The sequence below is a fragment of the Bombus vosnesenskii genome, unplaced genomic scaffold (assembly GCF_011952255.1).
Source record: "Bombus vosnesenskii isolate JDL3184/JDL3185 unplaced genomic scaffold, Bvos_JDL3184-5_v1.1 scf7180000013272, whole genome shotgun sequence".
NCBI lineage: Eukaryota > Metazoa > Arthropoda > Insecta > Hymenoptera > Apidae > Bombus > Bombus vosnesenskii.
The window spans coordinates 3,630,107-3,645,688 of NW_022882930.1; the positions used below are offsets into that span (position 1 = coordinate 3,630,107).

Consider the following 15,582-nt stretch of genomic DNA (forward strand, 5'->3'; position numbering starts at 1 on the left):
AGTCGATTCGTTCTTTATTGTTAGATCCCTTATTTATTATGTACCACACGTATAAATCGCAATAATTTATATTCATTTTCGATATATATATCGCCCATTTGTAATATGATATCTTTTATCTATAACATATATTTTACAGGAAAATTAAAGAATCATTCGTTTCTAGTTGAAAGAATAACTTTATTCTGCTGTAATACGATCTTTAAAGTGCTACAGTATAGAAAAGAAAGATCGCAAAATAATCTGCGTGGACTTGCTTTAAAGCGTGATACTTCTACTTTCTGATCATCAAATTGTATTTCCTCGTGGATGCCTCTATATTCGCAAAAAGAGGTAAAAGTGAGAATGATTTTTGTCGCAAAAATGTATGTTTTGAACTATTTCACTTTTCATTCAAAGTGCCATAAAACGGTTTTTGGTTTTGGTACGAATCGCGAAAAAATTTCTTAAATTTCACAGGCTTGTTCGAATTTGTAGAATTTTCGGAATAAAAAATAATTTTCACTTTCCCGCCCCGCTTCTAAGCATAAAAGCGTCTTCGAGAAAAATTAATTTAGAGTTGAGAAAGTAGAGACTTTGCCAACTGAAATGAGCCCACGCTAATAGTTGCACAATCTGTCATCAGGAAATTACAGTACTTCAAAAATAGATAACATTTTAATTCAAAATTGATGATCGTTTAACTTGCCCGCAAAGATTTAAGTAATAAACAACAAATAAAAGAAATAGGTAAAAGACTCATTTTATAATTTCAGAAAACGAGGATTTTCTAATTTACAATATTTTACACAAAAATATTTATTTAAATAGTCGTATGGAAATATAATTTATTGATTGATATCGATGCAATCGTACGATCTAGAAAAAGAAAACACAAATTTCAACTTTTATTTAAATTAAAATGCATCTAATTATAAAACGTAGAAACATAATTATGAGGATGGGAATAGCAATGATTACAATATATTTTAAAAAAGTTTTTAATATAAACATTTCATTATAAAATAATTGCAGTATGTACAGTGTAATATGACTAGTTACATAGTAAGCGGTACAAAACGGCAAATATAAATTTCTTTTGTATTACGAGCGAGCACTAAGCAATGCATGACTTAAATGACATAAAATTCATTTCATTTCGCAACGAGTAAATCTTTTTCATATTGGTACCAATTTAATGTTGTGTTTTGCTTATTAAAACGAAATGAGAAAATAAATTGAAGCTAAAATTCTTGCTCATGAAGTTAATAAATTCCATGTACCATTAGGTCAACCCTACCCTTCTTTCTCTACCAGGATAAGTATAAATTATAAAGTATTAAAATTGTCTAAGGATGAAAAGCCACTGGAGCGACCTTCAGGGCAGGTTTAATGACAGCCACAGGTTCTCTGTGGACAACCGCGTTGAATCCATTCACAGGATCCGCCGTGTACTCGACAATCCTCCTGGTGCCATCAGCTTCGATGAAACTGTAGCTACCACTGACTATGTCACCATTTCTAGTTTCTTGCTGAGTTTTCGAATCTCCTGTTAAACTGTCTTGAACGTCATAAGCGTAAGTGTATTGTGGATGAGGATCGTAATTAAATGCTGGATTCACTGGTGCAAGTTTAGCTAATGGTACTGCTGGTAAAGGAACTGCAGCTCCCTTGCATGTAGTAAATATAGCGACCGCCAGCACGATAACCACTTGCTGTAACGTAATAGAGAAATATTTAATTTCTTCTACCAGAAATTAAATAATATGAACGAAATATAAAATTTAGTTACGGTAAATTATAATATAGATTAGAAATGATGTAGTTAAAATACAAAATAAATGATAATATTTTGCGATCTGATTAACGATATCTTTTTGTGTAAACTATTTTAATTATACTGTCTTGTAAACTGAATGTGTAATTTTCAAAAGAGTTTTTATTATATTTATATTATATTTAAAACTATATATCACAAAACATGACATGAAAATTTCATTTAAATTTAAATATAAAAACCCTATTCGTTCTAGTTTTAATTCTTTCTCTACTAATATGTACACAACTGAATTTTTCATATACATACCCTCCATTTTTTAATATGTGAATAAATTATACAAATTATATACATTATATTTTTACTACTTTATATATCTAAAGATGATTAATAACTTAACAACCCAATCAGTAATCAAGATGAATGAATGAATTAACAAAACAATTAATCAGATCGTTAATTTTTAAGTTACCCTCTTCTCACCTTGAAAGCCATGTCGATTAGTGTTTTGGATAATCCTACGATTGAACGAAAGTCAAGAAGGAAACTGACTGTTCGATTTCTAGTGACAAACGTATTTATAGGTGTACGGAGTTGTCATTTGTGAATGTACGTGAACCGATGCTCATCGCAGCCCTCGATGCATCGCAAATAGCTTCGAAGGCGTGTACGTGACGCGCTTCAGACAGAGTAGCAAAAGTTTCGCTCTCATTTTTAGTTCTCTAGTAGCTGCACATTGAACCCTTCGAAATTTTAGCGATAATTTTTATCATTCTTCTATCAATTCAAATTATATTAAAAACTGCTACCTTTGAGAATAAATGTGGAAATAATCTTCAAATTACATTAAAATTGTATAAAAAGAAAATAACCCTGTTCGACGTTCGTATAGCAAAATATAATAGCTTACTATCTTTGAAATTAATTAACAACAGCGTGGAATATCTCTCATTAAAGAAGATGTAGTAGAAAAAGATGAATGGGTTATTACACAATGCATAATGTAAAAATTTAGAGGGAAATAGGAACAATTTGGACAATAATTCTTCCAGGTTAAAACTCTTGTGCTTTCACCATTGCGTAATTCCGTATGGTTTTAGTCGCAGTAAGTGTAACGTTTCCGTCATGCGAGCACATGGCCCGAAGAATACTAAACAGTTGGAATGATCCGTTTTGGAATGCTCACATTTCGTGTCCCTCGTCCCTGGATCTCGCATTGGTTATCCGACTAAATACTGGAAGCATTAAAGTACACATCTGGTTCTCTGAAATTATAACTTTTCACACTTTGATCATAATTAGAAGCTAAAGAGAAACCAAAGGATATCATAAAATAATTCATTAAAAGAATTAATTAACCCTTGAAATATAGGCGCTTGGAACCAATGACTAGATTAAGCGTAATCCATGGTAAGTTTATACAAATTTCACCGATAATAATAATTTCAAATTGTATACAAATGCCATTTTAAACTGCATAATGAATTGAAATTGAAAATAGGTGTTTATATTGCGACATGTAATTTATTTACATATAAAATTTATTATGTAGAAACTTTTACAGAATAAAACACACAGTCATTAAATAACAAATTCCGATAATACTCTACTTTATTCGTGTGTGTGATTACAATTTTTACAATTCAAATAAGATTGAAGGAAGTATAAAATGTCGCTGATACAAAATGTTCAATATAATGTACTAATAAGTATAAATATTTTAAATATCACACAAATATTCAAACCACTTTAACAACCTTATTTTTGTACAATAACATGAGGATATATTTATTACTTAATAAACGTCATTAATTAATAGTTTAATCAGGATGATTACTAAATTTAATTTTCGTGCTGAAAATTCATCTTATAATATAATTTCTATATATTTTTACAAAATATTTTTATAAGAAATTTATATATTATGATTTATTAACAACTAATAACATAAATCTAACCCCAATCATTCACTTCCAAAAAAATAGTACTCATATACTATAAAGATTTAATATAATATAGTATCATGGCCATGTAATCTTTTGTCTTTTCTTTGATGGAGCTTCCTAAAATATATGAAAATAATTAAAATATTTGTTCTAGGCATTCGTTAGTAAATAATCATTATTTACGTTATTCATATTGTAATAAATAATCTTACAATTTAATTAGCATTAATGTTATATCAGTAATGATACGTGCATCTATATAAAAACAATCTAACAAACCCAAATAAATACATAAATGAAAATTAACTACAAGTGATGGAATAATTAATAAACATACATACGTCATGTTTTCCATCATTATTACGTTTCTCAATACCATTGCATTTTTTAAAGGTATTTGAATTATATAAACGTATTTTATTAGATGTTTGTTTAAGTTCACTTGCAGAGGATTTTGGTCTTATACAAAAAATCTCTTCTGCCGTTTCATTTATATCTGTTTTTCTAGTACTTGTACCATTCCTATAAAAAATTAATGTAATTACTTTATTAAAGGAGATATAATTTTATATTGAGCAAAATGTTTTTACTTACGATGAAACAGGATTTCTGTGTGATTCATTAACAGAGTGCATTGCCTCATTATGTTGTCTTACATTTGAATTTTGATTACTCTCAGATTGTCTTTGAGGTAACGGCAAAGCCACCCGTTTATATAATTCTATTAATTCAAATCTGGATAAATTTTTATAGTCACTGAAGTCAATACATCTCTATAAACAAAGTAGGACGGAAAGATGTTTAAATAATTGTAATATATATAAATATTGATATTAATAGCTATTTAAAAAATACTATAACAATTCTTTATCTCAATGAAAACCTACAACATTTAATTTTATATTTATAAAATTACAATATCTCTTGCAATATAAAACAAGAAAATTTCATATCTTGATAGTAGATAAGATACTAGTTCTAAAAAATTCTTTTTATTACAAAATGTAAAAAAAGAACAATTATATTTTAAATTACGGTACAGGATATCTATAAGAAAAATTTTCACACATTATCAGATATATCTGCAATTAAATAATTACTAGTTTAATACACAAAGATATATAAATTCTTCATGATTTAATGAAGAAAAATTGTTGGTAAACATAACCTGGTTTGCTTACATTTTCTAAAATTTCCTTAAGATCTGATTCTGACAATAATTCAGGATGAGTTAATTCATACATTCCTAACGTCGACATTTTATTAAATATTTCATGCACTAATAAAAACTACTTCATAAAATATCAAGAGACCATTTGACAACTTCCATACACAATATTATATTCAAACAACGGTTTGAGTTGGTTATCAATGGTTATCATTCGACAAGTATGACAATATCAGATAATATCTGATAATACCGATTATTTCAAAATATTTATAATTATACACACATTTTGCTAGTTTATAAATTTTATAATAAATCTTTAAAAAGAATTTTATGTATCACGTGAAATAATAACGCTCATGCTTACTACTATTCTGACGCATTCCATTATACAATGCACTAATTTCTTAGAAATTTATGTCTATACAACGTATATTGAAAAACCGGGAATTTCCTACAACGACATGATAAATTGAAAATAGCTTTTCCTCGTATTTAAAATTAATAGTTTTTTTAATAATAAATACATCTTTTTCTAGTTAAATGACGTTAATTTACCATTATAATTGTTTAACTAATTTTTAAATCATAATTTCATTAACTAATTTGTACGTATCAACTTCTAAATTGAAAATTTTAATGCAAAATTTTTCATAATATTTAAAATGAAATATTTCCTGTAAATGACAAGATCATAAAATTAAAAGGCATAATGTAAAGGGATAAAAAGACTTGCTTGATGTCATGTTTTTTTCTAAAACTAACTTTCTTTATTCCTTTCATCATTAGATTTTTCATTATTGTATTCAATGTGATTTAAATTTTTCATTTCTTTCATAATTCTTTATAATACCTAACTATGTACTAAGAAAATCTACACATGATCATAACAGTTCGAAATAATAAACAACAAAAATGAGTAACGAATAATTTACATTCATTAAAACAAACCATTTACACTTCTCATATAAACATTAATAGCATTAGAGTAAATAAAATCTTATGATTCTCATTGTTCTTTCAGTTTAACGTTTCGTTCAAAACAATTCGATTTTCCAGATGAATAAACAAATTGATATTTTGTTACCTAATAAAATCATTTTTGAAGATGTATTTTATACATATGATAGAACAATTATTATCCAACTTTTAAACTAGTTATAATCTTTGAAATAGAATATGCTCAGAACTATAATTTTACATATAAAAAATCCTCAAATATATATTACAACCTTAATAGGGCATGAATTCAATTAGCAACATTTTAAATTTTATAATGCATGTTACTAAATCCGACAAAATTGTCCTTAAAGATTTCCTTTGTTACTTGTTTGATTTTTTTCCTAAAACTGTATCCAATCGTCAAAACCTGAGATTTTTACTTTAAATTTCGGTACATAACACTTTCACTATTATTATCCAAAATGATTTTAATTAATTACGTTAATGTTCTCATCGTTTCTCTGTGCGTATTGATCTTTTTTTATTTGTTTCATTCTAATGACCGTTCCTAATCAAAATTACCATTTATAAATTATGACTAATGTTGATTTTGTTCTTTTAAACAAAGGAACGGTAATCATGATTATAATATTATTGTAACGATTTTTCGATAATTTTACGATATTAAACATTAAAAGTTATATGTATTTATTTCTCTATCGACAATGTATATCAATATAAATATGATTTTATTAATGTAGCTCACATTGCAATTGTATTATCATCCAGAGCTTTCTGGCGTAACTTCCTGCTTCTCTAATCTGAACGCCATTATCTGATGGTATTATGATATGATTCGCGCAATAATCCTTCAAAACTATTTACTAATAGTTTTGATGGCAGAAGTGATCAATTGCTGGCAAAAATTGTAAAAATAACGATAATATTCATTAAAACGAAATTCCAATAATTGTAATAAAGTTAAATGAATTGCAAAAGTAATAGAAAATATTCAACAATACTACCACTATTATATTCAAAAATAAATGCAAACCAACTGTTTTATAAAGGAAAGGAACTTATTAAAATTATGAATATGAATAGCATTATGTGAAACAAAATATTCTAAACAGGGATAAAAAAAAATATATATGTATATATATGTATATAATTTTTAAGTACCAGGCATAAATTATGAATATTACCCTAATTAATCTTTGTTTTATCATAAAACAATCTATAAATGAATTAAAAATAAATTAGTTTATCTATATATCATGATCAATTGCATAGTAATTTTATTGATACCTCATGCACAAATTAAATGGTTAACAGTTAAATAAAAAAAATGAAAGTTATATGTTGGAAATTAATTATGTTCAAAATTATATTGAAATTGTTATTTTAATAATGTATTAATAGAACTTACTCCAATAATTTTATTGTAACACAGTGTTGGCTGTATCAATATTGTTATATTTGATAATGATTAATAAATCATAATCAAAGTTATAAAATTTAATTCATATACCTTTAAGTAGGTATTTTCTAATGAAAATGATACAAATAATTCAATTTAACATGTGCTTAATAAATTATACTTTTACTATTCATTCTCTAGATAGAGACCATTTCAAGATAGTCCCACTGTAAGAGATATGTAAAAAATTGTAACTACTAGTTATAAAAAAAGCATTTCGATTTCTGCCAGCAATTTGCTTAAAAAATATTGAATGAATATATAAATTAGTATACAATAGTAATGTTTATATATTTTTTTAAATGAATAAATGAAATGCAAGTAAAAAGGCACTATATTTGGGTATGGGAAACAATCAGGTATTTAGGCCTCCCTAATTTTTTTCTTGACCAGTTCCAATAAATCACAGATCTTTCACTAAAGAAGTTACGCCGTTGCGATTGAACAACCTTCATTCTATTAAACATGTAAAGTCTTACTTGTTTGGTACTAAAATATGCATGTTAAGAAGAAAATCAGTGTGAATTATAAACAGCCATATTTAAATCAGTTTCGGTGTTATTCAATAATATATTGGAAGCATAAAGTAATGTTTAGTCATATATCACTTTATATAAACTAGGATGGAACCATTATTCTATAAACAATGAAATCTTTCTTTCCATTGTTAATCATACTTGACTAGTGGGAAAAATTATTAATTGGCAAGAGAATGTTTAATTGCTCCACGCACACCATGCCATATTTTCCAAAATGACGGATACACTTCATCATTATCTCATGTTATGTAAAAAGACCGGTGTTGCTTTATATTGACTGTCGAGGATGACATTCATCTAATATTCATTTCATTAAACAGGCGTTTCATGATCAGTCTCTTCAATTCTTCCCAATCTCCATGCATTTGGATCTCCTGCTGCTGCAACGTAATAACATAAACATTTTTTATTACTACAGAATAACAATATGCTAATATGAATTAAAATATGAACTAATATATACATGATATGTCAATATATAAAATCTATTTATACGCAACCACAACAGAATATATCTTTAAGATAAAATTGTATAAAACTAAATTATTGGAACATTAATAAACATGTGAATAAAGAACCCCCCAAAACTATATTTAATCTTGAAAAGAATTAAGTGTTAAATAATTCTAAATACATCATATAACAAAATAAATATATGTAACAAGTTATTATACCAGAGTAAGTTTTCTTTTCAAGTTCTATAATTAGTACTTCAATTTGCATCGTATTTGTAACAGTACTATGTTTTTTACTTAACTACAAATCTTTAAATTAGTATACTAGGGTATAATTGTCAGATATATGGTATTAAAATCTTTCCATTTTATTGAATCTGAGCAATAGTATTGTGACAGAACCAACATTGTCAATATAATTGAAATATGAAAAAACACATAGACACAAAAACAACTCACCTGAATACAATAACCAGAAGAAAATAAATGAAGTTACCCAGTGATATTTGTATAACTGTATGGATATCCATTGCAGAAACATAACATATATCACGTACAAATTTGTGCTAAGTATCTGCACAGTTTGTGTCACAGGAATATTATAGGGAAGACTGAACATTGCTGTGTTGTACAGGATGTAAAGGAGGTGTACGTAGGTGATTAATATGATGCAAAGTGTTGTTCAGCACTTCCTGAGTCGTGTACAGCAGCGGCATTCTCTCTTCTATCCAAAGCAAAATCAAAATTGATGCAAAATTATAAAAAGTGTATGTTGCATATTCAAACAAATTATAAATCTAGATTGTTAGTTTTACTTCAGCAAATACATGCACCAATTATCATGCAAAAGATTTCTATATATTCAACATATACATTTCAATATTTATATATTTACTTAAAGAATAATTGCTCGACATAAGAAAAAAATATATAATTGGTAGAATATAAACATAAACTACTAATACAGGATAGTAACGTTTATAAATTGCAATGACAAAAGCTTTAAAATTATTCTATAATGAAAAAAATTTACATTACAGAATTTTTTAGATCAAATTGTGTTAGTAATATATAAACTTTGTGATAAAGATTTGTATTTCTAAAAGTACATTACGCATGATACATGCTCATGCCTAAATATAAAAAATATAAATATATGTGATACTGTACATGTAAACTGCCGTAATACATTTTCAAAATATTGTTTCAAATCAATTTAGACAGTTTTAATGACTATAATTTATATAATGGGTTTTTTATATATTTAGATTTTCTCTAAATTATAATATCTATAATATCTTTATTTGAAACAACTTTTTGTAATGGAAAAAGACTTTTCAAATTGCATAACACATTTAAATTAGAACTACCATCTACTTTTAAAATGATATCATTAAGGATGATTAAATGTATTTATATTATTATATTATACTATATTCACGTTTTATTTAATTTTTCGAAGGGCGCTTTTTAAAGAAGATAAGAATGTTGGAATAATATAGAAATATTACATCCTTAACAATATGTTTAAGTATAAACATAAAGGCATTATGTGTATATGTTATATCTTATACATATATGTATATGTGTATAGTGCATGTGCATGCTATTTTTTATACATTTAATATTACATTTATTATTATGTTTGTCATAAGTTTCAAGATCCGAAAATCAGTCAACAAAAATTATTTATGTATGAGGTAATAGGATAATTTAAGTTTCTTTAATATATATGTGTAGTTTTGATAGATCATCGTACACACATTGCAATGTTATTCAGTTTAGTTTAAATAATTAAGTATTAAATTATCCAATTATAGAACATATGACATTAGAAATATATGCTACTATAAAAACGAATTGTACTTTGTTTGATATTTGTTCATATATTCGGAAAATTATTAATAATAGATTTATAATATTCGTCTATAACTTTTGTAGATTTTATTAACGTAACAAAACAACTATTGCTATAATAGTCACAAGTGTTACTATTGTTCATAAATGCAATATTAAAAAGTACTTACCTTGAAGTTGACGGCTGATGAGAGCAGTAATACCTTGACTATCACCAGTCTTTTTCACAACGAAGAGTTTGGTGTCAGGATCGTTTTCTAAGGCTCCAATACCACTTAAACCAATTACTTGTCCATTTTGCTGTTGATGACTGCTAGCGGCCATCGTTTCGCTAACCTAAGATTATATTACATACTAATATATAATACCTCAATGAATTCATACGTATTATAAATTTTTAAGAAAAACACATACATACCTGCATCAATTTTTTTACTACATCCCTTCCCAAAATGTGATCAAACACTGCCTGCAGAAATTGATCACTAATTATGCTTAATTTTAACTTGTCTCTATGCCATAGTAATATCCTCGATTCTTCCATAGCTGTTATTGATACCTGTTATTGATCACAAATGTATATATTATATAAATACAAACACACACATGTAAACAAATATATATTTTTTATGAATTTATTTCATTTAATGTGTGTGTAAACTTATTTTGCTATGAAGAAATAGATTTCTACTAATGACTTAAAAAGATGTATAAACCTGAAAGTATTCGTCTGTAGAAACACCAAACCATTCTGGAGAATCCAGGAACTGATGTGGGAAGACAATGTGCAATGCTCTTCCATTTTGCGAAACTACTAACCTGAAGAAATATACACAAAAAATTTAAATACCACTCTTTGCTTTTAAATTTGATAAAATGTGATTTATTAAGATTTATATTACAATTTACGTTATTTATAATGTACACTTACTTCCCAGAAAGTACCAGAGATAAAGAATCAACTTTGGTTACTTTTTCTTGGGCATAAACTTCTTGATATTTCAACTGTCGAATAACCTTCATACAATTTAACACTTTTCTGAACTGATGACGTGATACTCTTAATGGCTGGAACACTGCAATATATACCTGTATGAAAAAGAATGAAATAAAATATTAAATTTATGTAACGTTATTATTAAGCGTAAAAATATACTGTAATAAAAGAAAAACATCTATTTCAATAACCTTTTTTTAAATTACCATTTCACCTTTACATTAGAACAACATATAATTGAATTATTCTATATTACATATATGTTTGTTGAAACTAATATTTTCTCAATTTAAAAAAATATAATGTTAGATTACTAATATCCTAAAAGCAGTGATGTTATAATGAAAATCTATTTCTGAAACTGGATATATAAAGCTGCAAAAAGAAAAGATAGTATATACCTAAAGAATTTGAATCTAATGCAAACACTATAGCCAAACATACAAGCAATTTACTGTAATTAAAATTCTAATATATCTATCTATAACAGCTAAAACAAGAATATTACATCATCTAGAAAAAGTAATATGCTATAAATAAAATTTGAAAAAACAATAAAATATAGTGTATATCTTTGTATTCTACATACATGAAATATCAATTTTTAAAAATGGACAGATATACTTCAATACTTACAACAATATGTTTCTATTGTATAATACTAATTATATTAATTCATACATTATATATTTAATATTTAATCATTTGAAATAATTGTGTAACATGTCCATCTATTCATAGCAATTAATAATAAAGTCACTTTCACATTCAATAACAAAATATAATAAATTTAATATTTATTTAAATGTTCCATACATAGCATGTATTTTACCTATGTATTTATCTAATTCCAAATATCAAATTTTAAACGCGCTAATATCTTAAATAATTTTAAGTATTTTAAATTGTAGATCGGTAAACACTACTCTGTGATATAAAGTCAAACTATCATTCCTTCTGATGCTTCTCATAGCTTACCTCTTCAACTTCCCTTGAAAACTTGATAGGCCTGAGCTTGTAAAGAAGCGTGCATACATGGACGAAGTTGATGGCAACAAATAGAGCATTCCAGAGAGCAGCATCCAGCCAACAAGCTATTGTCCAGCCCCACAAAGCAAGAAAGGCACAGCCCACGAGCAGAGTGCACCTTAAATAAAGTACGCCATGTATGCCACTTGGTGCAAGATGTGACAATAGAAAGAAGGCATTTGCTAGTTGAAAGTAGATGTGGTTCACAGAAATTCCTTGATACGGTTGGCAGGTAAGAACTCCGTACAGAAAGGTTGGAGGCACTATCGGCGAATGAGGAGAACCAGATCCTTGACTGACCACTGATAGACCAGTAGCTGTAAGATGTTTCTTTTTTAAATATTTAATAGAACTAATTATATTTAAAACATTAAGTAATAATGTAGTAATAAAATTTATTACTTAATGATTAATGGTAAATTGTTAAACATTGTCTCAAAAAAGTATTTAGAAAAGTTAGCTCAAAAATTTGTTAACTGGTAAGAATAGTGATATTATCATATATATAAAATATATTACATATATCCACCATATTATATGTACATGCATACATACTAGCTCTATTATCAGTGGTCACATTCCTACATTCGTCATCTTCACGGTGTGTTGAAACTGGTAGTGATACTTCCGATGTAACAGTATTATGGGGGACATTAAACGCAGCTGCATTTGTTAAACTGCCATCGGTACCAAAAGATGTCCAATACAGAAATATAAAAAATAAGATAGAAGCACGCCAGCCTTCTCGGCTTCCTACAGGATCAAAACAGATCCACATCCCCGCATCACCACCAAGCTAAATCAATTTCGTCTTACTCTACAACAATAAAATAAATAATACTTAAATATAAAAAACTGAAATTAAGTTTACACAAAATATGAGCACAATTTAAATTGGTAATTGTTATGTTTCATACTTATTCATAGGAGATGTTAAATTGAATATTATATGCCACTTGTAAATATCCTGTCATTTTTCACATTTCTATTCTCAGCTAAAGTTAAAACTTGAAGACAAATACCATCTTGTGGATATCAAATTAAATAAAGGTATTTGCATTACCAATAGCTGCAGGAAGACTATAGAAACATCTGTAATATAAATATGCATTCATAATAAAGCACAAAATATAATATATGAACCTTTCCATAAATTTATTATGTTTTTCTACTTATTAGAAATGTGTGATTATATGTATGATAACATATCAAACTGTAGTTAAAAGAAATATTAAGAGTTTTGTAATAAACTTAATAATTATTTAACATCTTTACTTGATGACACAATAAAATTACCAATTAAAAATGTCAAACTCCAATTAAATGAAAATATTAAAAATTTTGTTACTCTATATAATGGTGAATTTGAAATATTTTACAAAATTCAATTATTAATATTATTTTGTGAATTTATAAAAGAAGATAATGCTTTCAAATAAATATATTTCATGCTGATTTTGATATGCAAGTGATTGTGGATATTGACGCATGTTATAAAGTATCGTATTCAAATCAATAAATAACTTACTCATGGAAAATTTGAAAGGATGTGAACGTACGCAAGGCATACAGATGAAAAAGTAAACTATAACGTTAAGAGTAATTTGATAGTTAGAATAAACGGAACTCGTATACGAAACAAACTTGCTTATCTAATGAACGTCAAACTAGCATAAAGACGTTGCTTTAGCAAGGAGGAGTAAAGACGACGGTAGAGAATTGGGAAACAGAAGGGGGATAAAATAGGCCACGCGGCCCGTAATTTAAGGTTTGTTCAAAAATTTACTAGCAAACACAACCATCCTTTCAAATAAATAATTACCATCGTACGAAAATTAATTACAATTCAAAATACTAGAGATAAAATACAATAAATTTTTATATTCTATATTTGAAACTTACAATTTTTACAAATATTTATTTTCTTCTAATTATTTGCGTTATTTTTCAGTAATTAAAAGTTTTGAAACCTAAAGTTCTAATTGTAACTTTGAATTAAATGTTTATTATTTTATAAATTGTATATCGTCTACAATTAATAATTTATTATTTTAAGGAGTGTTGAAGTATTTGATAAAAATTTGAATTCAATTTAAATATATTATATTAGAAAATAATATTTGAAGTATTTCCTTTTATGATCTTATTGAAGTAAAACATGTTATCTTAAAATATAGTATTTCTTTTTATATAGAGCGTGCTCTTGGAAACAATTTTAAATTACACATCAAACACAATATCATTAACGAACAAAAATTTAAATCGTTAATATCTGCCTCACCTGCTATATATAGATCTGTATATGTGCTTTTTGAAATTCTTGTTGCTTTGTTTATAGGTAAATATAATAATAAAATGGCAACGGAGAAGGATTTGATTAATGGTATTTATTAATTGCAAATTTACAAAATGTTTATATTTCTTAAGTAAAAAGTATTTTATTACACGTAGTTAATTTATAAACACTTCTCAATTAATTTTTATTACATACATATCCAATTACTATTTAAATATATAATTTATTTTCAATATTGATATATGTTAATATGTAATGTTTATTTCTGCTATAAATGTACATACTATTTATAATATAAAAATAAGTGGTGTTATAATTAATTATTTCGGTTATATCTGTATCTTTATAATTTATGTATTACATAGTAATTGTTATCAGAGAGTATTTTGTGTTGATAATAACAAATGTTATATTACTAAAGATTGTCCTACTTTCTGGAAAAAGAAAGTATAGTTATTGCATATGAAAGAATTTTATTTTTGAAGATTAATTTTATGTAAAACTTAAAATCATTTAAGTTTTGTTTGCTCATTAATAAACTTATTTCTACAGCAGTCAGAGAATCACTTAAAGCTGATGGGGAGCTTGGTCGTATAAAAGCTGAAATGCGTACAGAAGTCATAAAGTTGTTAGATAATTCAAATAAAGGAAATAAAACAAAGCTTCCAAAGCCACCTTTAGACATTGTATTTTTGAATGAACTTATTCGAGAATACTTAGATTGGATGGGATATAAGTACAGCTCTACTGTATTTATTTCAGGTATTTAATAATGCACTTCATATATAATATACTATATTACAGAAATTAATATATTCATAAAGTACTTAATAAATATCTCTGTTTTAGAATGCGACTTGTCAAAGCAACCTCTTGATAGATTTTTGCTTTTGCAAAGTTTGGGGCTGAAAGAAAGTGAGAATAGTACAAAATTACCATTGCTGTGTAGTATTGTAGAAACATTCAAGAATTTAAAAAATACATGAATATATAAAATTATATATAGACGTATTATTAACAAAAGTAACAAAAGTCTAAAACATTCATACTTAATATTGTTAATAAACAAAAAATATATGAATTATCAAACCCCCTATTTTTTAATTAATTTCAGATT

General features: G+C 26.4%; 3 protein-coding genes across 8 annotated transcripts; 1 reads left to right on the forward strand and 2 right to left on the reverse strand.

Annotated features, from left to right (window-relative positions):
* Nucleotides 1–962: 962 nt before the first annotated feature.
* LOC117231372 lies at nucleotides 963–5,478 on the reverse strand. The gene is made up of 6 exons (XM_033489761.1): nucleotides 4,884–5,478; nucleotides 4,297–4,475; nucleotides 4,044–4,224; nucleotides 3,785–3,819; nucleotides 2,831–2,906; nucleotides 963–1,694 (listed from the first exon to the last, which is right to left on the reverse strand). The coding sequence occupies exons 1-6, from the start codon at nucleotides 4,959–4,961 to the stop codon at nucleotides 1,329–1,331; spliced, it is 915 nt and encodes a 304-aa protein (XP_033345652.1). The 5' UTR covers nucleotides 4,962–5,478; the 3' UTR covers nucleotides 963–1,328.
* Nucleotides 5,479–7,572: 2,094 nt separating this feature from the next.
* LOC117231506 (blood vessel epicardial substance-like) lies at nucleotides 7,573–13,835 on the reverse strand. Of its 5 annotated transcripts, none has more exons than XR_004492986.1 (10): nucleotides 13,698–13,835; nucleotides 13,087–13,261; nucleotides 12,725–12,986; nucleotides 12,119–12,486; nucleotides 11,075–11,232; nucleotides 10,860–10,962; nucleotides 10,562–10,702; nucleotides 10,314–10,479; nucleotides 8,746–9,010; nucleotides 7,573–8,208 (listed from the first exon to the last, which is right to left on the reverse strand). XR_004492986.1 is itself a non-coding variant. In XM_033490014.1 (9 exons), the coding sequence occupies exons 3-9, from the start codon at nucleotides 12,945–12,947 to the stop codon at nucleotides 8,144–8,146; spliced, it is 1,224 nt and encodes a 407-aa protein (XP_033345905.1). In that variant the 5' UTR covers nucleotides 12,948–12,986; nucleotides 13,087–13,261; nucleotides 13,698–13,835; the 3' UTR covers nucleotides 7,573–8,143. The 5 variants fall into 5 exon arrangements, 2 of the variants coding, with proteins under 2 accessions (XP_033345905.1, XP_033345904.1); XR_004492985.1 differs by having other exon boundaries at nucleotides 7,573–8,211; XR_004492987.1 differs by lacking the exon at nucleotides 13,087–13,261 and having other exon boundaries at nucleotides 7,573–8,211; nucleotides 13,698–13,830.
* LOC117231508 (lisH domain-containing protein FOPNL-like) lies at nucleotides 13,804–15,561 on the forward strand. Of its 2 annotated transcripts, XM_033490017.1 has the most exons (4): nucleotides 13,804–13,937; nucleotides 14,508–14,552; nucleotides 15,018–15,227; nucleotides 15,315–15,554. In XM_033490017.1, the coding sequence occupies exons 2-4, from the start codon at nucleotides 14,525–14,527 to the stop codon at nucleotides 15,449–15,451; spliced, it is 375 nt and encodes a 124-aa protein (XP_033345908.1). In that variant the 5' UTR covers nucleotides 13,804–13,937; nucleotides 14,508–14,524; the 3' UTR covers nucleotides 15,452–15,554. The 2 variants fall into 2 exon arrangements, with proteins under 2 accessions (XP_033345908.1, XP_033345907.1); XM_033490016.1 differs by lacking the exon at nucleotides 13,804–13,937 and having other exon boundaries at nucleotides 14,328–14,552; nucleotides 15,315–15,561.
* Nucleotides 15,562–15,582: the final 21 nt, after the last annotated feature.

Excerpts from the sequence above, each read along its gene's own strand:
- LOC117231372 (XM_033489761.1), bottom strand. The coding sequence starts at position 4,961 with ATGTCGACGTTAGGAATGTATGAATTAACTCATCCTGAATTATTGTCA. Across the intron at positions 4,225-4,296 it reads CACAGAAATCCTGTTTCATC|GAATGGTACAAGTACTAGAA; the intron begins GTAAGTAAAAAC and ends AATTTTTTATAG. Across the intron at positions 2,907-3,784 it reads AAAAGACAAAAGATTACATG|TATTCTTCGGGCCATGTGCT; the intron begins GCCATGATACTA and ends CCAACTGTTTAG.
- LOC117231506 (XM_033490013.1), bottom strand. The coding sequence starts at position 12,947 with ATGTGGATCTGTTTTGATCCTGTAGGAAGCCGAGAAGGCTGGCGTGCT. Across the intron at positions 11,233-12,118 it reads TTTCAAGGGAAGTTGAAGAG|GTATATATTGCAGTGTTCCA; the intron begins GTAAGCTATGAG and ends TTTTTCATACAG. Across the intron at positions 10,480-10,561 it reads TAGTAAAAAAATTGATGCAG|GTTAGCGAAACGATGGCCGC; the intron begins GTATGTATGTGT and ends ATATAATCTTAG.
- LOC117231508 (XM_033490017.1), top strand. The coding sequence starts at position 14,525 with ATGGCAACGGAGAAGGATTTGATTAATG. Across the intron at positions 14,553-15,017 it reads GGAGAAGGATTTGATTAATG|CAGTCAGAGAATCACTTAAA; the intron begins GTATTTATTAAT and ends TTATTTCTACAG. Across the intron at positions 15,228-15,314 it reads CTCTACTGTATTTATTTCAG|AATGCGACTTGTCAAAGCAA; the intron begins GTATTTAATAAT and ends TCTCTGTTTTAG.